This window comes from Elephantulus edwardii, unplaced genomic scaffold (assembly GCF_000299155.1).
Source record: "Elephantulus edwardii isolate Elephantulus edwardi_28Jun2011 unplaced genomic scaffold, EleEdw1.0 scaffold00284, whole genome shotgun sequence".
NCBI lineage: Eukaryota > Metazoa > Chordata > Mammalia > Macroscelidea > Macroscelididae > Elephantulus > Elephantulus edwardii.
The window spans coordinates 956,109-978,373 of NW_006400034.1; the positions used below are offsets into that span (position 1 = coordinate 956,109).

A 22,265-nucleotide genomic window follows, 5' to 3' on the forward strand; every position below is an offset into this window, starting at 1 on the left:
ACACATACACGCTGCCTTTGAGTGGATTTGGGCTCATGGCACCCCTCCACTGGATTTTAGAGGCTGTAAAATCTTTATTCAGTAGCAAACTGCCTCCTCCTCCCCAGGAGTGGCTGGTGGGTTCAAACCATTGACCTTTCCATTCTCAGCCCAGCACCTAACGCACTACGCCACCAGGGTTCCTCATGCACCATACGTGGAGTCTGGTTGTAGCCGTGACTCTTTTTCTTGCATCTCCTTCACATCTACCCCGTCCCCAGTCCCCCTCCCAGCCTGATCCACCCCTTCCTCTCCATCCCCCCACCAGCTCCCTGCTCCAACTCATTACCTCATGCCTAGAATGGAGGCGAAAATAACAATAGCTCCTCACTGGCTTCCCCACACATGACTCTCCTTCCCTCCTACCCAGCCTGCCTGGGGTGGCCAGATCCATCTGACAAAATCTATGTCATCGTGTCACTCAGGAACCTGGGTGCCTGCATGTTAAAGACAGAGACATCTTAGCAGAACATCAAAAGGCCCTCAGAGTGGTCCAGGCTGCTCTTCTAACCCCCTCACTCATGGCCTCGTCCCAAACCTTCACTCTCAGAGAATGATCTTATCTGGCCAATCGGTGATCACGCGCTCTGAATCTACACACCTACCGGGAATACACTCTAATGTGCCTCAGTTTCTACCAAACGATGAAACCCCATTCTCTTCAGACCACAGACTCCAGAGCCCCATCCCCCAGGCCAGGTGTCACTGGCCCTACCTGGGGATTCTGTTACCTCCCTTCAAAGTCACCACCAGAGGCTCAGGACAAGTAGGTGACTGCCCCCTACTGGCCACCTTGAGAAGCACAGTCAGTCTTCATTCTAAACTGAGAGTGAGCAGCTCCCTGTCTGCGGAAAGGACCAGAATGACGCCAGATGACAGGGTGTATAAACCCTTAAGCCTCTAAGGTTCTTACACCCCAGGCCTCGGGTGGTGGAGGGGGGGAGGGCTCTGTGCCCTGCTTTCTGAACTGCTAGCTGACTTTGAATCCCTAGCCCAGGAGAGAACCCCTCTCCTCCGAAATACAAAGACTTCAAGAAGGACTTGGAACCCAGGACACTACAGAAAGGAACTTGCCCCCAGACTCAGAGAGGCCACTGGGCCAGAGCCAGGCCAGGTGGCAGGCCCACGGCCCAGCGGGGGTCAGGTTTCTGCATGAATTTTTAATGCTTCCAGCCAGACCTGTCAGATGTTCCGAAACCGGAGCTTGCTTTCATCCCCATGCTTGCTGCCCTTTGCCTATTCTCACTAGCCCCGAGGGAGGGCTGGGGGGCACGCCTGAGACAGCTGTCCACTGGGCTCCAGAGTGACCACACTTGGGGAATGGGTTGGGGGGCAGTACATGCATGAGTGGTTACTAGCTGTGTGACCTTGGGTCAGTTGCTTAACCTCTCTGAGCACCCTTTTCTTCCTATGAAAGCCAGAGGAAAACGATACCTGCCTGAAATGAATTGCTGCATGGGGACAGAGCACTAGTGCTGTGGAAAGGTGACCTGTCTCTACATGGTTATTGTTGCCGCCCTTGAAATCCTGAGAAGCTTCTGGCCCTTAACTTTAAAGGCAGGGGCTTTCTTTATCCACCCTACCGCCACCCCAGATCCAAGCTGCCCCCTCCAAGACCCTCTGGCTTTCCTAAACCTAAAATGAGAAACCAGGAGGGAACCAGAAAAGCAGCAGGGTCAGGCTGTTGAGGAGAGAGGTCAGGGTGTCACTGATCCAGGAGCAGGAGGCAGGTAGAGGAGAGAGAAAAGTCAAGTGTAAGGTTGTCCTCCCTCCGTCTCCCCCCCCCCCACCGGTGTTTCTCTTTCCCCCTCTCTCTCTGTATCTCTCTCTCTTTCTGTCTCTGTTTGCGTGTGTCTCTGTCTCTCTCCTTCCTTGAGCACTTTCCCCAGGCCTGGCACCATCATAGAGGAAGAAGAAATGCCAGCCTTGAGCAGAAGGGAAAGGGTCGGGGTAGGGTGGGCCAAGAGGGTTCAAGTTCAATCATTCCAGCCCAGTGTTTGTGAAACTGAGAACCATGCATTTTTTATTCCAGTTTGGAGCTGCTCTGATATAGGTTCCCATTCTCCTCAGACTTAAGAATCAGTCCTCTGAGCCCAGCCTAGGAATCTGCATCTGAGCAAGTGGGTCGGAGTTATGAAGCAAGGTAGTCTGCAAAATGTCCCCTCACTGGTGCAGGGAACGGGCAGAAGATAAAGGTAGTTAAGTTAGACACCAGCCCCCTCACTTCCTCCCCAGCCCTTCCTGTAACACTTGGAAGTTACAGAAAACCCTCCCCTGTGGAGAGGGAGGAAGGTGCCAGGGACAGGGATAAAGGGTGCGGACGAAGAAGAAAGGGTAGAGACGTCTGAGAGCAGCCTGGAACCGACTGGAGGGGGCCCAACGAAGTGACCCCCAGGAAGGCGGCCAGAAGCCAAGCAGACACGTGCAGAGCGCCCCTGCCCTGTCCTCTGCGCCAGGTGACCTAAGGCCCCAACTTCAGGAAGAGTCCCACGAAGTCCCCACCCCGTTTCTAGAGCCAATGTCACTCCTCAAGGCTGGGCGATAGGATGGGGTACGTATTGCACTGCCACCACCGTCTCCCCGGAACTCTGGACCCCTGGCCTCTGACCTGCTCCCAGCCCCTGTCCCCTCCGACAGACCCAGCTCATCTGCATAAAGTTCCAATTAACTGGTTCTCCCCACAAGCTCTGCGGTCCTGAGCTCGCCCCCTCTCCCCGCCGCTCCCGCAGACCTGACCCACCGGGGGCCAGGGCGCAGAGCTGGGGCGCAGGGCACACAGCCCGGACGCAGGGCGTGGGCCAGAGGCCGGGCGCTCCAGGAAGCCGGGCGCTCCCACCCCCTGTTTCTGGGAAGAGATGGGTGGGGGCTTCTCCTGGGAGATTCGGGGCGTCGAATTCCTCGTTCCGCATCCTCCGGCCCCCGCACCCCTCCTCCTCCCCGCCACGCACCGTCTCCCCTCCCAGGCCATCTGTTCTACTCGGCAGTGCCGAGCGACAAACACGGCTCCCGCACGCTTCCGCCCCTGCCAGCCCCCTCCCCAAACTCCCCGGGGCGGAGACACTCTCCCCAGGAGGCCGAGGCTGCTGTCACGTCCACTCGGGGTCCCCAGCACCAGATGGGCAGGGACAAGCGCCGAGAACCCCTCCTTCTGTTCTGAGGGTCAGTGGGACTGGGGACATCGCTGGAAAGGGCGAGAGAAGGGGATATCTCAGAAGCCGGGGAGAGCGAGGCTAGAGCGGACAAGGCAGGGTCCTGGGTAAGCGGAGTCGAGGAAAAGGTCCCTTCCCAGCTCGCTGTCCCTTCATCTCCAATTCGTCCCAGGCTGTGCCAGCCGCAGCCACGCAGCGCCGCCTGCTGGCCGCGCCGCGTCCCCGGTGCACAAGCCTGGTCTCCACCACCTGACCTCACCCTGAATCTGGACTGCTCTTAGCACCTCACAACCAGCTCTAAGGTTTTCAAAAAGGAAGGGTTCAGGACAGGGAGCCACAGGGAGACGCACGCAGGTACCCCGGGAAGCAGCCGGTTCCACTGGTGGATGCTTGCCTATTTTGCACAAAGTGCAGTGAACTGGAAGTCAGGAACCTGGGCTCAGAGGAAACAGGCATCTGCTGGGTGACTTTATCCAGTGTCCAAACCCCTCTGGACAGGTTTCCTCCTCTGCAAAAATGTGTGGGTAGGTCTGTTTTATGAACTCATAAAATTAAAGGGGTGGGGAGGAATGGCTGATGATTAAATTTTGTCTTCCAGCCCTAACATTTGAGGTTTTCCTGGATTTTTAACAGCCTTGATGGTGTCATGGTTGAAGGCTCAGCTGTTAACCAAAAGGCCAGTGGTTTGAACTTGGCAGCCACTCAGCAGGAGAAATGATTTGGCAGTTGGCTTCCATAAAGAAACCCCATGGGACAAGTGAACTCTGTGCTGTAGGGCCTCTGTGTAAGAACTGACTCAAGAGTACATTCCCACCGGGGTTGCTGGAGGGGGGTCGAAAAGGCACATTCAGTCCCGAGTCGGCAGCTGAGACTGGGGGAGCCAAGGCGACACATGGGGCCTCTCTACCAGTGCTCTTGTGGACTGTACCACGTACAGCTGTGTGCACGTCAGCGTGTGTCTTAGTCTTCAGAGCTTGTCCCCTCAGCCTGCACCACAAGGATGACAGCATCCATCTCTTGGGCTACAGGGAGGATTAAACGGCTCCTGTGTAGAGCACTCACCTATCCTCAAATATTGGTGGCCCCGCCCCACCGTAACAATCCAGGCCTTACTGTAAGAGCCTCCAAGGCTCATCATGGCCCAGGGCACCAGCAGGTGCACCAGGGGACTCCAGAAGGCCCGGGATAAATAAGGTACGTCTTCCTGGAAGTTCCTTTCCTCAAAGATGTTGTTTTCCCTCGATGTAGGTAATTTTAAAAGCTCGCTTTAATGTTAAAAGCAAATGTAAATATAGTATAAAGTGGAGCTCAACATTTGCATGGAGTTTGAAGATAAATTAGGAGGCCAGGAAGAAGTGTTACTTTCAGCAGCAGCACACCACCGCCGCCGCCTCAGAGGCATTGGTATAAGCCCTCCACAAGCTTTCTAAAGCATCCAGCTGTTGGGAGAAAGACCACCCCGCTACATGTCTCCCCAGCCTAAGAAGTGGAGGGGGAGGCGGGAGGTATACTCTCTCTCTCCAGGCCCCAAGGGCTTGCTTGAGAGCAGGGATGTGAACCAGACAGAGAGGGACAAACTAGCACTCCAAGTGTCCCACTTAATGCCCAGCTAAGGCTGGGTGAGAAGAGAGGAGAGGTGGAAGCCATCCACCCACCCCAAAGCACAGTCCACACCAGTCAGTCTCTCACTTCCCTTTTTATTTCCTCTTAAGACCTACAAGCAGCAGCACCAGGGAGGGAACGGGCCCTCCAGGCCCCAGAGGGGAGCTTGTCCCCAACACTCCTCTCGGGACACAGCCAGCACCCTCTGTTTCCTTTCCTTCAGAAGGAAAGGTTATGTACGCGTGGACTCACACACACACACACATGCACAGACACTCATGCACACACGTGCACACGTGCACCCTCCTGGCACTGCGTAGCTGGGACCTTAGCAACAACCTGTGTGCAGACCCCACAAGTCCCCAGGAGTCACCATGATAAAGGACCAGGGAACGTGTGTCCGCCAGTCCCTGGAGAAAGGCCATATGGCCAGGCCCTCCAGCACGGAGGCTGTCTTCAGTCAATGGAGCGTTGCTTTGGGAGGTGGTTTTTTTTTTTTTAAAGGTTTTTCCCCCCCTTCTTTTTTGCAAATCCCTATAAAAATAGAACTCTGGGTATTTATAAATCCACAGCCCCTGGCTTTGTGCCCAAGTTACAGGTAACCTGTGACACGGGCATTCCCTTTGGTTGGTGAGGCCTGGCTGTGTGTCACTCAAGTCTCTGGGCCTGGGTGGTCAGAGTTAGACGGTCAACTCGAGCCTGTCAGGACTTTCTGTAGGTCCTCCTGGCCCGACGCGTACTTCTTCTGGAGTCGGGCACGGAAGTAGAAGAGGTAGGAGGGTAGTAGAAATCCCAGGAGCGAGAAGACCAGGAGACCCAGGTTCACCTTTAGGACAAGGAAGAAGAGGAGTTAAGGAGGTACATCTGCGCTCGTCACCCTGAGGGACACCCCTGAATCTGTATCAGGGAAGATAGAGGACAGTCATTTTTGCTCCACATCCCGGGCCAGAAGGATCCCTGGAACGAGCCTTTACTGTGTGCATTTATGATGCGCCTGTTGTTAGCAGTGCTGCGTTGATTACACCCCACGATGACCCCATGTATGCAGAGTTGAACTGACAACCTAGAGTTATCCAGAGCCTGTGACCTTCTGAAAGCAGCCAGCCAGCTCTGTGTCTCCCCGGGTAGGTTTGAACTGCCAACCTTTTCAATTAGTAGTTGAGTGCGTAACCATTTGAGCTACCCCATATCGTGTACTTCCTATGTGCCAAGCAGCTCCTTGACTGACACACACGATTTGTAATTCATCTATTGTTGTGGGCCATCGAGTCAGAACTGATCCGTAGCTGACCCTCGAGAGGGTTTTCAGAGGAACTTTATCACATCTGCCCACCCTTCTCCCGTGGACTTGAACGGCTTGTTGGAGCGCAGCTTCGAGTTCAAGTGTCCCCAGAGGCACCAAGGAGTAAAGACCTGGTGATCTGCTCCTGTAAAGGGACAGCTCAGAAAAACCCACGGAGCAGTCCAACTCCCATGCACATTGACCTGACAGTAACAGGCTAAGCCAATCACTGTTCCGTGCATGCCGCCCCGAGATGGGAATAGTCGGGCAGGTTTAATAAGTGGCAGAGCCTGGCTTGAACACCAGCTGACCTCAGTGCTCGTACAACAGGGCAACAGGGCTCCATGTGAGTGGACCAAGGAGGAGACAGCATCGTAGGAGCATAGGCAGGTCAGGCTGCTCCTGAAACATGGCCTCATGGTACGAGCCTCAAGCTTTGGGGACAGTGACCAGTCAGGGCTGGTTTGGGAGATCCAGGCGGCTGGTGAGAAGAGGGAGGCTCTTGGGCAGATAAAGGAGCTGGGACACGGGTGTGGAGGGAAGACAGGCCTGGGTGATCCTGGAAAGTGGCTCAAACCATGGGCTGAACTTCCTAGTTTTACTTCAATCAAGTAATCACAACTTCAAGTGCCTCCTTTTCAGAGCGGTTTGGGGGAAAAGCGGATGAAAACGGAGTACTCGGTGTGCCTGGGTTGGTAAACGGGAGCTGTTATGCCAGGATTCTCGTGGAAGGGAGGGTTCTGGGAGGTGGGGCTTCAGGAGGGGCGATCAGCTCCTGAGCACAGATGTCAGCTCAGTGCAAGCAAGGCCTTTCTGACCAGGACACAGCTCCTCCCACAGGGAGGCCCCTGGGTAGCACAGTTTGCACTCAACTATTAACTTAGAGGTCAGCGGGTCAAACCCACCCCATGGCATCAAACAAAAGAGGCCTAGTGAGTTGTTTCCAATAAGATTATAGCCAAGACAGCATTGGAAAACAATGGACTCGTGAAACTTTTCACAGCATGGGGGACATTATGCTGAGTGGAATATCTCAGTCACAAAAGGACAAAGACTGCATAACATCACTATTATAAAACAGGACAGAGACGGGGTTCAGGGAGAGAGTAGGAAAAGAGCAGATAGATAATGAACATTAGAATAGATGAGGGCAAGGACTGTATGAAAGGAATACATGACTAGGCATTATGTGCATGACGACAATCTGAAACAAGGGGTGCTCTGTGGGGTGGGCTGGGGGATGGGGAAAAAGAAAATGTACAACAATAAAAAAAAAAGACTACAGCCAAGAAAATCCCAAGGAACAGTTCTACTCTGTCACACATGGGGTCCCCATGAATTGGAATTCACACATGGGGTCACCCCAAGTCCAGTGACTCTGTGATGCTGGTTTGGGGCTTGTCCAGAAGTGGTCACGCCCTCAACGCAGTGTTCCTTCTAAGGGAGGAGTCTCTGTGAGGGGTGCTGGAGAGGGAACCCCTGCATTGGGGGGAGACACTGAACTGGCTGCTGAATCCAGACTCTGGGGTCAGAAGTGGGCCACAAGTCACAGGAAGCTCATGATAATCACAGACTGCTGCCCCAGGGGCCCAGAGACCCGTCTGTAGGCGGGCAGGGGAGCCTCTCTGTAATATCCTGTTGAGAAGTTCTGTTGGACAGCCAGGTTGGGAGACCCCTACAGAGGGGTCCTTCTTGCTGCCATGAGACTAGAATGGAGACTATCATAAACCAGCCCCCCAACTCACTCACTGTACCCCACAAAGGAGCTCCAGCTCCCTCCCCACCAGCCCGGTTCTCACCCAGAAGGGGTTTCCTTCCAAGGGTCCCACCATGGCCATGAAGAGCGGCTGTTGGAGAAGGGCGACCACAGCACTGATAAGGGACTGCAGGCCTGTCAGCGTCCCAAAGTGGTTAGAAGGGAATCTGCGGAAGAAGAAACCCCAGCATCAGAGGGGAGCTGCCTCCCTGGCCCCCCCACAGCCCTGTGCCCCTCTGAACTCCCCCAGACATTTCCTGGCGTGCACTTTTTGGGTGCTGAGGCCTCGGCTGCCCAACACAAGGTCCCTTGGCTTCGAGGGTGCACACCATGACTTTGGGGTTTCTGGCACCTGCAGTCAGTGGTTCGAGGCCCCCATCCACTCGGAGGGAGAAGGATGGGCAGTCTGCTTCACTGAACAGTACAAACAGGGCATTTCTACTCTGTCCTAGAGCGAGGAGTCAGAGTCGACTCAGCAAACAGCAGCTCCAATCTCCCCGACCCGTTTCCTCTGCTAGTAAACAGCGACCACATGACCCTCTTCGGGTTGTTTGCTTTTTTTTTTCTTCCTTTGTGTGAGAACATATATAAGAAAACAGTCACCGATTCAACCATATCTGCAGCAATAATTCAGCTGCACCGGCGACGTGCTGCACGCAGGCCGCCATGCTCACCATCCTTTCCCAGATTCATTTACTCTTTCTGCAGACATTTGTCAAGCTCCTGCTACGTCTCGGGCGCTGTGCAGGATGGCCCAGGGCAGGGTCCCCAAGAGGGGGACAGTTAGGAAAGACCTAAAGAAGGTGAGGACATGGGCTTCGGGGTTTCTGGGGGGAAGGCTTCTCAGAAATGAGTATCAGGTTCAAAGGCCCCGAATGAGGAGTGTGCTTGGGGTTTCTGAGAAGTGAGGGGGCCCATCCAGCCAGAGCAGAAGAAGGGGAGTGTGACGGGTTGAACTGGGTGCTCCTAAAATAAGGCTGAAGTCCTATTGCAGTGTGGGTGCCAACGGCACCCGGAAGCTCAGCCAGACATCTCCTTAGACACAAGGATGGGGAGACCCGGCCGGCCACACACACCCAAAGCCTATCGTCAGGAGGGGCGAGTCCTGGGGAAAGGACTTCATGCTTGGAAAAGGGGGTCAGTGAAAGAGAAGACCCTGAAGAGGAGATGCGTTGACACACTGACCACAGTAAGAGGTTGAAGCACAGTGGAGATTGTGAGGACAGGGCGGGGTCAGACCTGTGGGTTTTCTGTTGTGTGTGTGACATTCGGAGCTGATTCAATGACATCTCCCAACAACAAAACCAGGGAGAGTTCACCAAAACATGACTTTATGATGTTAATGAGATGTCAGTCAGCACAGAGTGTCTCTCAAATTGAAATCACCTTTGAGACAAGTGGGCCCAGAAGAGGGAAGCACCAAGTTCCAGAAGACACACGCCACATGAAGACGGACAAGGGATGAAGGGACAGAAGGACGAGAGGCAAGGGCCTTCCCCACAGCACACACAGGGGAGGCAGACTTGGGCCTGAGTCGGTGCCCTGAACCCAGACTTCTGCCCTGGTTTGCTTCTGTGACAGCAGCTCTAGAGAACTAAGACTGGGAGCTGGGAGCAAAGGAGCCAGGAAGGAGCAGGCAGAGAGCTGGCGGGGTCCCAGTGCCCTCTGGGTCTCTCCAGCCCGAGGGAAGCCTTTTGGTTTTCTGAGCTGTGTGCTCAGAACAAGAGTGGTGTGAAGTGAGTTATGTCTTAACAGGTGACTCAAGTGCCTGCGTTATAAATAGACTGAAGGAGGGCCAGGGCAGGGAGGGGGGAGACCATTCAGGGGTTAGGGGTTGGGCAGTAACGCAAGCTGGGAGGCCAGGGGCTCAGACCAGGATAACAGAGGACAGAGTGAAGAGAAGCGGTCAGATTTGGGGGAATCCCAGCATTTGGAATGTGGAGCTGACAGGAGTGTCAGTGGGCTGGGTCTGAAGGAACAGCTGACCTCTGGCAAAGGCAGCTACAGTGAGGCTAAGAGAAGGGGCTGGGTAAGTGACTGGTACAGAGCCCGCCCAGGGTGAGCTCTGGGTACTGATTGTGGTTTTACCATTTCCGCTGTGAAGTCCTATGGTTCCGTTTCACACACACAGGGAGAGGCAGTCAGCAGGGCCTGATGTTTACAGTGAGGGGTCCTGGGCTGTCTTGTGTAAAGTAGGAAAGCTATACAGCACAGGTCACGAATCCTCTCACGTGACACCTGAGCAGGGCATCTCCCTGCTCCACTCACATCAAAGCTAAGGCTCTGTAATGGCCTACAAGGTTGGACAAGTGGGCAGTGGGGCTTCAGTGGTAAGATTTTCCCCTGCCATGTGGCAGATCTGGATTTGATTCCCACTCAGAACACTTCGAGTGCAAGTCTCCACCTATCTTTCCAAGGAGGCTTGAATGCTGTTATCATGCTGAACAAGCTTCAGCTTCCAGATGGAGAAAGACTAGGAAAAAAGGCCTAGAAATTGACACGTTGGTTTAAAAAAAAAAATCAGCCAGTGAAAATTCTACACCACACAAAGGTTTGAAGCCACCATGCATGAGGCTGTCATAAATCAGCAGTTGATTCACTATCAGCCAAGAAGTGACACCTTGAGGGGTAGTATTAAATGGCAAAACAATGAATGATTCAGGAAACATTAAAAGAAGCTGGGATGAATTCGTAGAGTCATTGGAACAAAAAAAGAATTGAACTTTCAACCATTTCAGGAGGGAGCTTATGATGGAGAATCAAAGATACTGAAGGGAGAAGTCCAAGCAACACCAAAAACTCTGGTGAGAAATCACCTTCAGAAATGGAAGGAATTCCTCCTGAGGTGCTTCGGCAAACAGACGCAGCCCTGGACACGCTCACTCATCCATGCCAAGGAACTTGGTCAACTGACTGAAAGGGATCAATATCTGTGCCCATTCCAAATAGAGGTGATCCAACAGAATGCAGAATTTATCAAGCAGTATCATTAACATCACATGCACGTAAAATTTTGCTAAAGATCATTTAAAAGAAGAAGCAGCACCATATCAGCAGGGAACTGCCAAAAATCAAGCTGGCTGATGTCAGATGGAGCTTGGCTGAAAGTAGAGAATATCACAAAAATGTTTACTTGTGTTTTACGGACTATGCAAAAGCATTCAACTGTGTGAATTCTAGCAAACTGTGGATAACAGTCTGGTAGACTGGGAATTCCAAAACATTTAAATGTATTCAGGTGGAACCTGTACTGAAACCAAGAGGCAGACATTTGAACAGAACAAGGGGATAGTGTATAATGAAAAATCATTTTTGTATCATTAAAATCGTGGAAGATGTGCATCAGGGTTGTATCATTCCACCACACTTATCCAATCTCTGTGCTGGGCAGATTAACCCAAGCAGTTAGACTGTGTGAAAAAAAAAGATGCCATAAGGAATAGAGGAAGATTAACTACCTACCTGCTATATGCAGGTGACACTACCTTACTTGCTGAAAACAGAGGAACCGAGGCACTTACTGATGAAAATCCTTAGATATCAATACTCCTTCAGTATGGATGACACCTCAGCATAAAGAAACAAAACTCTCTCAATTGGAGCAATAAGCAGAAAGACTGAAGCTGTCAAAGATTTCCTCTTACTTGGATCCACAGTCACGGTCCATGGATGCAGAACAGTCAAGAAATTAAATGCCATGTTGTACTGGCTGCAAAAGACCTCGCAGAAGGGTTAAAAAGCAAATATGTCAGTTTGGAGACTGAGGCAAGCTTCTCTCGGGCCACCGTATTTGTGGTAAAAATGGAACAATAAATGAGGAAGACCAAAAAGAATTGAGCCTTTGAATCGTGGTGTTAGAGGATACTGACTACGCCATGGGCTGCCAGAAGAACAAACAAATCTGCTGTGGAAGAAGAGGCAGGATGCTCATTAGAAGCAAAGTGTTGCCTCACATCTTTTGGATGTGTTATCAAGGGGGACTAGGACCTGGAGAAGGAGAGAGTCAGCAGGAGAGGAAGACCTTCAGTGAGACAGATTGTTACAGTGGTTCAATAGCAGGCTCCAACAGAGTAACGACTGTGAGGATGCTGCAAGACCGGGCACTGTTCGTTCTGTTGTGATAAGCTGGAACCAATTTGACCAGACCTAACAACAACCACCTGTGAGAGAGTTTTCGTAGGGCAGTGGTTAAGTACTTAGCTGCTAACTGGAAGGTCGGTGGTTCAAAGCCACCAGCTGAAACAAGATGTGGCAGTCTCCTTTCATAAAGATTCAAAACTCACTGCCAACAAGTTGGTTCCAACTCCTAGCAACAGAGGCTGTCAATCTTAACAGGAGGAGACTATCATCTTTTTCTCCTGGAGAGGGTGACAGACTCGAATCGCCAGAGACAAGAGGCCTTTGTGTTAACAGAGCCAAATCCCTATGGACTATGCCACTCGGTAAAGAGAAGAGCCTTGGAAACTCTTTGGAATTGAAAATCTCTTCTGTCCTGTTCGGATTGTCATGCATTAGAATCAACTTTTTATAGACTGTGAGAAAATAAGTTTCTGTTCATTAAAGCCACCCCCCTTGTAGTTTTTCCTGTTATATCAGCATGAAGAAACTAAGATGACAAATAAGCATTTCAGGTTCTTCTCAGAAGGACCTTTCTGGCTACAGGTCATCCCATAAGGGACAGGCTGCTTTAGAGGAAGTGAACTCCTCATCACTAGCGCGGCTGGGTGAGGGCCACAGATGGACAGTGACCATCAGCTCTGAGACATCTGTCCTAGCCCCAAACACAGGAGCTGGGAAAGCTGGGAGAAGGGGGTGTCTGCAGGGGACGGGACTCAGGACATGTAGGGCTGCCCAAGGCCCTTGCATCTCTGCTCTGGGACTCTCCAGTTGGGGAAGCATGTCCCAGCTGACTTACACAGCAGCGTAGAGACCACCGCAGGCGGAGTGGATGAAACCCCGGACCATGGTGTGCAGGATGAAGGTCACGAACTGGAACAAAGAAGAGAGAGGCCATTGTGAGATGGTGTGTGGGCAGGAGGAAGGAGGGGTGGGGGAGAAGAGGAGGAGGGTCCCCATTGAGCCCACCCACATGCTCCTACCCGCTCCAACCAAACCAAAACCTGTAGACACGCTTCCCAAGAATCCATAAAACAACCTTGAGTCCCCAAGGAGAAGTGACGGTGGGACACCCCTTGGGGAGCCCTGAGGGCAGAGAGAAGGCACCCCGGTGGTGCAGTGATTATGCCCTGGGAGACTAAGATAAATGCAGAAGGTTCAATGCCTTTAGCTGCTGCATGGGAGAAAGACGTGGCAGTGTGCTTCCGCCAAGAGCTGTGCCTTAGAAACCCTACACGCACCACAGTAACCTTGGTTCTCATCCGAGTCATGGCACCAAAAATAAAAAAGAAATCCTACAGGCATTTGGGTTCTGTCCTCTAGGGGCATTAGAAGGCGAAATGGACTCCATGGAGATTGGGGTGGGGGGAGGCGGTGGGTACCTGGAGGTGCAGGTTGCTGATGAGGCAGGTGACGCCAAACCCCACGAGGAGAAAGTTGGTCAGGGTGAAGGCGTTGATGGCATTGGTGAGCTTCTGGACCTTGCGGTAGCGCAGTCTGATGGGCTTGACGACCATCCCGTCCCTGAGGGGACAAACAGTTACAGGCCGCTGCCTCGACCTCCCCAGTGGAATACCTGGCCTGGCCCCGCCCCCTGCTGATGGGCAGATGAAGACATAGAACACAGGTCTCCAGCTTAGTAATGGCCCCAACCAACGACACCTGCAGGACCTGGGGCTTTCCTCAGAAAGCAGGTTCCCAGGCTCTGACCCAGACTGCAGGGTCTCGGGGGAGGGGCCAGGCATCTGCTTTTTGACAAGCACTCCGGCTGTCTGTCTCACACACACTTTAGACTGAGAGGCATGGAAGCGGGATAAGGTAGGGAACACTGAGTTCTAACCCTATCTCATTAGAAGCCTCAGGAAGGCGTCTTTCCCCACCCAGCCTGACGGGCAGAAGCCATCCAGGGGAAGGTAGCTTGACACCCCCATTTCCCAGCAGAACCCCCTGCATGCACATCTGACGTGATCAAGGCGTGCTCAAGCCAGCCTGGCAGAGAGGTCAGTAGGCCAGGGTGTGAGCATGCTGCCCCATCTGTCTCTGCTAATGGACGCTGGCCATCAGGAGCAGAGGGCAGGGGAGGAAGCTGGGGCGTGGCCTATGCCAATAGGGACAATTGGATTAACACACCACGAGCAAGAGTTGTCTGCATTCACACCTCAGTGGGGTCCCTGCCTCCTGATGGCACACCCTTGGCTGGCTCCCCCACAGCTCCAGCATCAGGCTCTGTGACCCACAGAATACGGGCCCACGTGATGTGTACCATTCTGACACTGGGTTCTTAAAGCCCCGGGGCTCCCATCCTGGCTGTCTTCTCTCCTTCGCCCTCTCTGGCTTGCCTTTTGCTCTGGGGGACATCAGCTGTCTTGCTGTCAATAGCCCTACAGAGATATCCTTGAGGGGAAGGACTGAGCTTTCTACCAACAGCCACAGAGGGAGCCGAGAAGCAGGGCCGGCCTCTTCTGCTAACACTCGGACTGTTGACGGCTTCAGCTCTACACCCAAACTACAGCCACCAGGTACAGTCACCCCCAGACAGCCTGCCCTCAGAAACTGTATCACATTCTAAATGGTCCATCCAAGATGCCAGCTTTGGGGGGAATTGGCCATGAGCCACACATCTCTTCCACACTGCTGTCTCTGTCCTACCCCTAAGGTGAGACAGTGCGGGCACACCTCCTTCTACCGGGCTTTGCTCAGTTACACTCAGTAGATGCTTCTGTTTTCCTCTCTTCCCAAACAAACTGAAGACTCGTGGCAACTCTCCGCTAAGGCTGTTGGCACCATTTCCCCAACATCACGTGCTCACTTTCTGTGTCAGGTTTTGGTAATTCTCGCTGTATTTCAAACCTTTTCCATAACACATTTCACAGGCAACTCTAAAACTCAAAACACACCACTGCCAAGTCAGAACTGACTCCCAGCTGGCCTCCTGTTGGGTTCCTGAGGCTGTAAAGCACATGGGAGAAGACCACCCATCTTTCTCCTGCTGGTGGATTTGAACCGCCAGAGGAGCATGACTTTTGCGTGAGCAGCACAACTCCCTGCGGGCTACGCCACCAGAGCTCCCTTCAGTACAGCGTAAATATAGCCTCTCTGCACCGGGAAACCAAAAAAGCCTTGTGTAACTTGTTTTACCACAACCTTTGCTTTATGTGGTGGTCTGGAGTGAAACGTACAGTATCGCTGAGGCCTGCATGCATGCTCTCTGTAATAAGGCTTCCAGAGCTTGAGGAAGTTACTCCTCCGTTCCAGGGACTGAGACAACACAAGATGCTTGGCGCTTAGCCAGAGTTGTCCCTTACTGTCTAGGAAACCATGCCCTCTGGGCCTCAGTTTCCTCATCTGTAAAATGGGGAGGCAGTCCTGCTCTCGCAGGCCTCTCAGAGGATGAAAACAAGACACCAGATGTGCAAGCAGATTGGAAAGCAAAATCCCCCATACAGGTTCGTGCCGTCACCAACCCTGCGTGGGTCACCTGGTGTCGCCAAGGCCAGAGCCCTCCTTGGGGGTGTCCACGCAGTCCTTGATCCTCCAGTCCATGAGGTAGCCGATGAGCGGGCAGGTCAGCAGGCACAACAGCTGCATGGCCCCAAAGATGGAAGAATAGAATCCAACTGGCCAGGGCGGGGTGAGAAGGAAAGTGGGGTCAGGATTTGGCCCAAGGGGTGCCCACTCCTCAGTGGGCTGTACCACCCGCTTCTGGTAGAGGGAAATGAGCACCAAGAGAGCCTTCTGACCCCAGATTCCTAGCCCCCCAAAATGTCCCAAGTGACAAAGGAGGGTCTGGACCAACCATCCCTGCCCCCTGCGGACGGGTAAGGATCCCAGCTTCCACCCCTACCTGTTTCTTCTGCCCCTTTTCTCAGGTCTTCGTTCTCTGTGGGAGGAAGCTGAGGTGAGAAAAGCCTGGCCAGGGAGGCCCCCTTGTGTCCCCCCAGCCCCCAGCGGGCTCAGCAGCGCCTCACCATTATCCTGGCCACCAGTCACGAAGTACTCCAGCATCTTGTTCATGGCGGCCATGTAGAAGATAATTCGCAGCTGGGTCATGCCCATGGTCAGGAGGCTCCACAGGAAAATGGGGGAGCAGAGGCTCTTGCAGAAGGGGATGGCCTCTGCGGAGACAGTAAAGGGGTACCCCTGAGCCCCAAGCCTTCATTTCCCCGGTTCTCTCCAACCTACATATTCTAACGGCAGTTCAAGCACTAACTCTGTGACTTTGGACATCTCCTCTTGGACTGCTTCTTTCTGCTGTAAATGAGAGGTTCAGTCTCATTGGCCCAGCTCTGACTGTCTCTGCAGAACACCTGCGGGTGACCTAGGCTTCACTTTGAGGACACAGGTAGATCTGACCTAAGCCCTGGTATCTTTAATAATCTCACAGGCATGTGAAAGTCAGACAATGAACAAAGAAGACCAAAGAAGTGATGCATCTGAATCATAGTAATAAAGAAGAATAAATTTACCATGGACCAACAAACAAAGAAGCAGATCTTTCTTAGAAGTGAATGAATGGAAATCCAAAGTCTCTGTAAATTTTCATTAAAATTAATTTTAAAAAAAAAAAGAAATACATTCTCCAGAATGCAGCTGAGAAACAAGGATGTGAGATTCTGTACTTTGGGCGTATTAACAAGAAGGGCCAGTTCCTGGTGAAGAGCATGATGCTTGGGAAAGTGGAGGGCCAGCCGCGAAGAGGGAGACCCTCAACGAGGTGAACTGACTGTGACCGTGACAAGGAGCCTAAGCCCTGGAGCCACCGTGCAGACCGTGCAGGACCAGGCAGTGTGTGATCTGTCGTACAGGGCTGTGATGAGCTGGAGCCAGCTCCCAGCAATGGCATGGGCTGGTGGTGCCAGCTGCCAGGGGAGTCCGCCCCGGGCCGTGGAGACTCCAGGTACAACAGAACCACGCTGCACAGCTACGTCACTGGTTAAGGACCCACCACAGTGATCCATGAGGATTTTATCGACTGCTAGTAAGGATTCTGAGGCGCCATTGGCCTTGACTTCATCATGTAGCTGGGTGAGCATATAGAAACAGAATGAGTCCACCCAGCAGGGGAACTGGCTAGTTTTGCCACTTTATCCAATTTAAATTGATGATCTTCAGTGGCAGACATTTGGGACTCTCACTCCCAGCAAGAAAGATGCAGCAAATAATGCAGGGCATTAGACAGTGCAGTGAAAACGCAGTGCAGGCCCTTTGGGGCCAAAGATTCCTAAGCCAGCCAGACCTACAGTAGAGCAACCCCAGCTACAGCAAAGAACCAGAGACCAGATGTGAGACGGAGCTGACCTGGGACCAGCGCCCCACAGAACCAGTGCTAGGGGCCTTTGGCTGTGCTTGGTAGAGGCCTAGGGTGAGGGATAGACTTCCCCTATTTGACGGCACGAAGAGAGCTCTGTATATCACCCACCTACAGCTGGAAGGCTCAAGAGCCTGCAAGCAACATCGGAAGCTGTCCTGACTGAGAAATTATACCCTTTTGCCAAACAGAGTTTTAACCTATTGACTTCCCTACTAAACCCCATAATTATGTTTCTGTGAGGTCTCTGTAGCTATTGCAACTGATTTCCAACCCAGTAGGGTAGTATCGTCGCTTTTGGAATTATCAATAGGTGGGTGAGTAAAGGGCACGTGGCTGACCTCCTGGGGACTGGTTTTGTGCTGTGGATGCTGTTGAGATGCCCTTGAGGAGTTAGTGGAGGTCAGACTTGGCTGTCCCCAAGGCCTCCTTGCTCTGTTTAGAGACATCAAAGTAACACAACTGTATAGAGAGACACAACTGAATTGGCATGTGGATTTTTTGGAGTTTTTAAAACTGGCATGTGTTTTGTCATGTGCTTTCTCAATAGCAGTAAAATAAACACAACTGAAAGAAAGGAAGGAAATTCTGTGGAACACACTGTCCTACTCAGAAACACACATGGTTGCCGTGAGGTGGGATCAACAGGCACCTTGTTTGGTCTGGTGTTTCTGCGTGTTACATGCTTGGAAAGTGCTATCCCACTGAGCCAAATCTTCTACCTGGTTGTGAGCCCATTTTACAGATGAGGAAACTGTAGCTCTGAGGTTAAGTGATGACTGAAGCGGCAGGCCAGTCTGAACGCAGATTTGACATTTTCCCAGGTGAGTCAAGATAACACCTCTCAAAGCAGTGTACCAACCTGCCATTTATACTGAGCTTCTCCTACATCTGTGATGCAATTTCACCTTCACTAACTTCCCTGGGAAAAGACACAAGCAGATGTCCCCAACCAACCCCTGGCTGGCAGGGAAGCAAAGAGCGCAGTTCCTCCTATCGCCAGCAGGGGGCTTACAGCCATCTCCCGGTTGTGTCTGATGTAAAACTCCCTGAAGTTGAACTCATTTCATCTGCTCCCAGACACCTGAAGACCCTGCCCGCCCATTCAGCTTCTACCTCGCTCATCCTGGGAACCCAACAGAGTCCCCCGGAATTGAAACTGCTCAGAGTTCCTGCAAAAGAGAGTTTGGGGAGTTCTGGTGGTGCAATGATTTAAGTAGAGGGCTGCTAGCCAGAAAGATGTGATTTGAATGCCCCCCCAGCATCAAGGAAAGACCTGGCAAGTTATTCCTGTAAATATGACAGCCAAGAAAATTATATGAGGTGGTTCTGCTCTGCCAGGGTGTCACTAAGAATTACTCTCTGTACCTCTGGCAAACAAAGAGTAAGGGACACTTGGTATGGCGTGGAAGCATCCTGCGCGCACTGAAGGAGGTCAGGGGGACAGTCTCACCCCAGTGCTCACAGGACTTGCTGCCTGGTGGTCCCCAAAGTGGGCAGCTGTGCCAGATACTCACTCTCAGAAGGGTTTTCTGAGGTGCCACGGACATCCTGGGATGAGATGAAGATGTCTGTCCCCTCCTCCAAGCTGGGGGCCTTCTGGCTCAGCCGCTGACCGACATTGGTCACGTGGGTGTAGAAGCGGTCACCGGTCACTTTATGGTCCAGGGCCAGTCCACTGAGCTTTATCTTCTTCCTGCCAGGGAGAGAGCACATGGGAAACAGTCCCTCTAGGACCCTCCTCTCAGCCTGTCCTGGGGGCTCTGAGGCCCCTTGCCCCACACCACAGGCCTGACTTGGTCCAGGACAGTCAAAGGTGCCCAGTCAGTGAAGCACAGACAAATCACTTCCAGGAAAATGGCTGCACTGAAAAATCACACTCTGAAGTCAGACAGCCTATCTCTATCCTTACGGAGTTCAGGCATCCCTTGTAAGGCTTGACCTTTCTCCTTGACCTTTTGTAAAATGGGGTTCATAAAGGGATGACAGAAGAATCAATGCCTGTGAGTTGTGGTGCTGGAGAAGAGTCTTGAACGTACCATGGACCACCAAGAAAATAAATAGGTCTGTCTGGGTGAAACCAAGTCTCTCCTTGGAGGCTAGGATTTTGAAGCTTTGTCCCCCTTACTTAGGGCATGTGGCCAGAAGGGACCGATCCTCAGAGAAGGACATCATGCTCAGAGGGGCAGAGGGCCAGTGCAGGAGAGGAAGACCCCGGATGAAATGGATAACTGGGGTAATAGGAGTTGGCGTGTCAGAATCAGTGAGACTGGCTCAGGATAGGACTGGGTTCAGAACCGCTGTACATAGGGTCGCTATGGTCACAGGCGACTTGACAGTACATAACAACAACAACAATGACAAAAGGATTCTTGTCTTAGAAACTGCTTGTAAATGAAAGAGTGAGTAGGCTCCCAATGAATGCCACCTCAGTGTGCTTGCTTGGCTATATTTTTTCTGGGCCCACATGGCATCTGCACTGTGGCTGGGGGCAGTCTTTCCTACCCTCACCTGGATTGTCAAATCCTAGAAGGATAATAACCAGTAAATTTGGAACACCTAGTACCTGACGTCTTAGTGAGAAACTCCTGCAGGAGGGCACAGGTGCAAAAGCAGGGCAAGAACTCTGGTGATTTGCCAAGCAGAGGACCCAATCTGGGGTTGCCACTCCATAGACAAATCATGTCGGTCACACTGCAGCAGAGAGTGCCTCCACACCCTGGCACCCCACTCTCCGCACCCCAGTACACCACACCCCCTCACCCCAGCACACCACACTCCATGCCCCAGCACCCCACACTCTGTACCCCGGCACCCCACACTCTGCGCCCCAGTACCCCACACTCTGTACCCCAGCACCCCACACTCCGCGCCCCAGCACCCCCCACTTCGCGCCCTAGCACCCCACACCCCTCACCCCACACTCTGTACCCCGGCACCCCACACCCCTCACCCCAGCACACCACACCCCTCACCCCACACTCCTCACCCCAGCACCCCACACTCACATGTAGTTGGCCTCCTCGGGGGCCGGGAAGGCTTCGCGGGGCCAGTTGAGGGCACAGTTCAGGAAGATGAGGCAGGCCAGGCCTGCCCACGTGAACATGATGACCACGAAGGTCACACCAGCATCGTAGATGAGCTGTGGGGGGATAGGGAGGACAGGCCTGTGAGGGGGTGCACCCCACCCTGCATACAGCCTCCATCCCCTCTGGAGACACCGAGCACTTGGAGCATTCTAACAAATGAACTGCCCGGGTCTGGGGCCTCGGCCAGGGCACAGCCCAGCTGGGAAGGGCTTTGGTTTCAGATCGATGATTTGCTATCATTTCATCCAGGCCCTTCTAGCCCTCAGGGGAAGCCAGGCTTTGAAGTCTTAGAAGCTTCTTCTACTCCACTCCTGAATTCACCTTACAAGGTGAGAAGCTCCAGGCCAGGAATAAGAAGCACTTCTAGAAGATCCACCTCCCTACTTCCTTCTCCACTCAAGCGCCCCTAAAAAAGTGTGGCTCAGTCCTCACAAATGTCAGAAGCCCCCAGTTCACATGGGTGTGAAGTCCCGAGCTACCACTCAGGGTTAACCAGGTAGGCGTATTTGTGCTGCCCCTTTCTGGAGGGTTCTCTGAGGAAAGGCAAACCCAGCGTGTGGGGCTTATCTTGCCGCTCCCAGGTGCTGGCTCCCAGGTGTGGCAAACCTGCCACAAGCAGGTTCTGTACCGCTTTGGATTCTGTTCAAGTGCGTCAGCCCTTCTGCTGGTGGAAGCCCTGTGAACACAGGTGCCTTGTTGTCCTGTGCCCCCCAACATCCTCTGCTGGGGACGGTGTCTGTCTGCCTGTCAGGATCTGGCTCAGAGCCAGTGCTGGGAGCCTCTGAAAGGACTACAGACTCTTTGCTCAGTAAAGAGGCCACACTCCAGAGGCCGTGAAGGCCTGTAAAGAGGAGGGGACTCGATTCTGTGAATGATGGGGAGCCACTGCAAGCTGTGTAGTTGGGGAGTGACCAGCCTTCTGTCTTCGAGGGACTGTTCCAGAAGCCACGTCAACAACATCCTACACCAAAAACTCAAGGCAGATGCCACCAAGTGGATTCCAACCAGGACAGATCTGTGCTCCGTACGGTTCTCAAGGGCTGGTTTTTCAATAGATTGGCAGGCCTTTCTTCTGAGGCACTTCTGAGTAGACTCAAACTTCTTCTAATCTCTTGGTTAGCAGTGAGCATATTAAGTTTGCACTATCACAGACTAGAGAGGGCAAGATCAGAGGCAGAGAGCAGCTGAGAAAGCCTGGAGAGAGGATGCGGGCCTGGAGAGGGAGCACAGGGAAGACCAGAGGAGACAGGCTGTGGAGAAGGCAGTGGGCTGGGCCCGCCCTGTGATGGATGGTGGAGGCCACCTCTACTGAGCAGAAACAGGTCACTAGAGGACCAGCCAGCTCCCAGACCTGCAGCTGCAGTAAAAACTTAGAAAGGAGCCCCTAGTGGCACAAAGAGTGAAACACTGCTAACAAAAAGGTTAGGGCCAAGTGGTTAGGTCAGGCCCAAGGCAGGTGGTTCAAATCCACTACCTTCTCCGTGAAAGAAAGATGGGCAGCCTCCTCCCATGTCACTGCAGCCCCTGAAAACCTGCTAGAGGGTCAGCTGTGGGTTGGTTCCAATGACAACGACAATGATTAAATGAATAAATACAAAGGTTTGTGACTGGCCCCATCCAGCATCTCCATGGTGGAAAAATCCTATAAAGATGATAGCCAGAAAACCCTATGAAGCATTTCTACTGTGAATGAGGTTGAAAATAGACTCAATGGCAACCAACAGCCACAAAATACAGATAAAGCATTTGCCAAGTCAATAATTTTGACAGGCACCATCCAGTGATGTCAAGTACACTAACCATGTTGTGTGTCAAGTACACTAACCACACTGTGTGTCAAGTACACTAACCACGCTGTGTGTGTCAAGTACACTAACCACGCTGTGTGTCAAGTACACTAACCACGCTGTGTGTCAAGTACACT

The 22,265-nt window shown here is 52.6% G+C and overlaps 1 protein-coding gene across 1 annotated transcript in view; it reads right to left on the bottom strand.

Annotated features, from left to right (window-relative positions):
- Positions 1-3,012: 3,012 nt before the first annotated feature.
- The window catches only part of SLC43A1 (solute carrier family 43 (amino acid system L transporter), member 1), a 42,060-nt gene continuing 22,807 nt past the window's right edge, over positions 3,013-22,265 (bottom strand). Inside the window, exons 6-15 of the mRNA XM_006900447.1 lie at positions 20,261-20,394; positions 18,770-18,948; positions 15,913-16,059; positions 15,789-15,824; positions 15,423-15,561; positions 13,327-13,468; positions 12,744-12,817; positions 7,872-7,995; positions 5,490-5,616; positions 3,013-3,269 (exon numbers count right to left, since the gene is read on the bottom strand). Of these exons, the coding sequence (XP_006900509.1) occupies positions 3,013-3,269; positions 5,490-5,616; positions 7,872-7,995; positions 12,744-12,817; positions 13,327-13,468; positions 15,423-15,561; positions 15,789-15,824; positions 15,913-16,059; positions 18,770-18,948; positions 20,261-20,394 (1,359 nt within the window). The remainder of the gene's footprint in view (positions 3,270-5,489; positions 5,617-7,871; positions 7,996-12,743; positions 12,818-13,326; positions 13,469-15,422; positions 15,562-15,788; positions 15,825-15,912; positions 16,060-18,769; positions 18,949-20,260; positions 20,395-22,265) is intronic.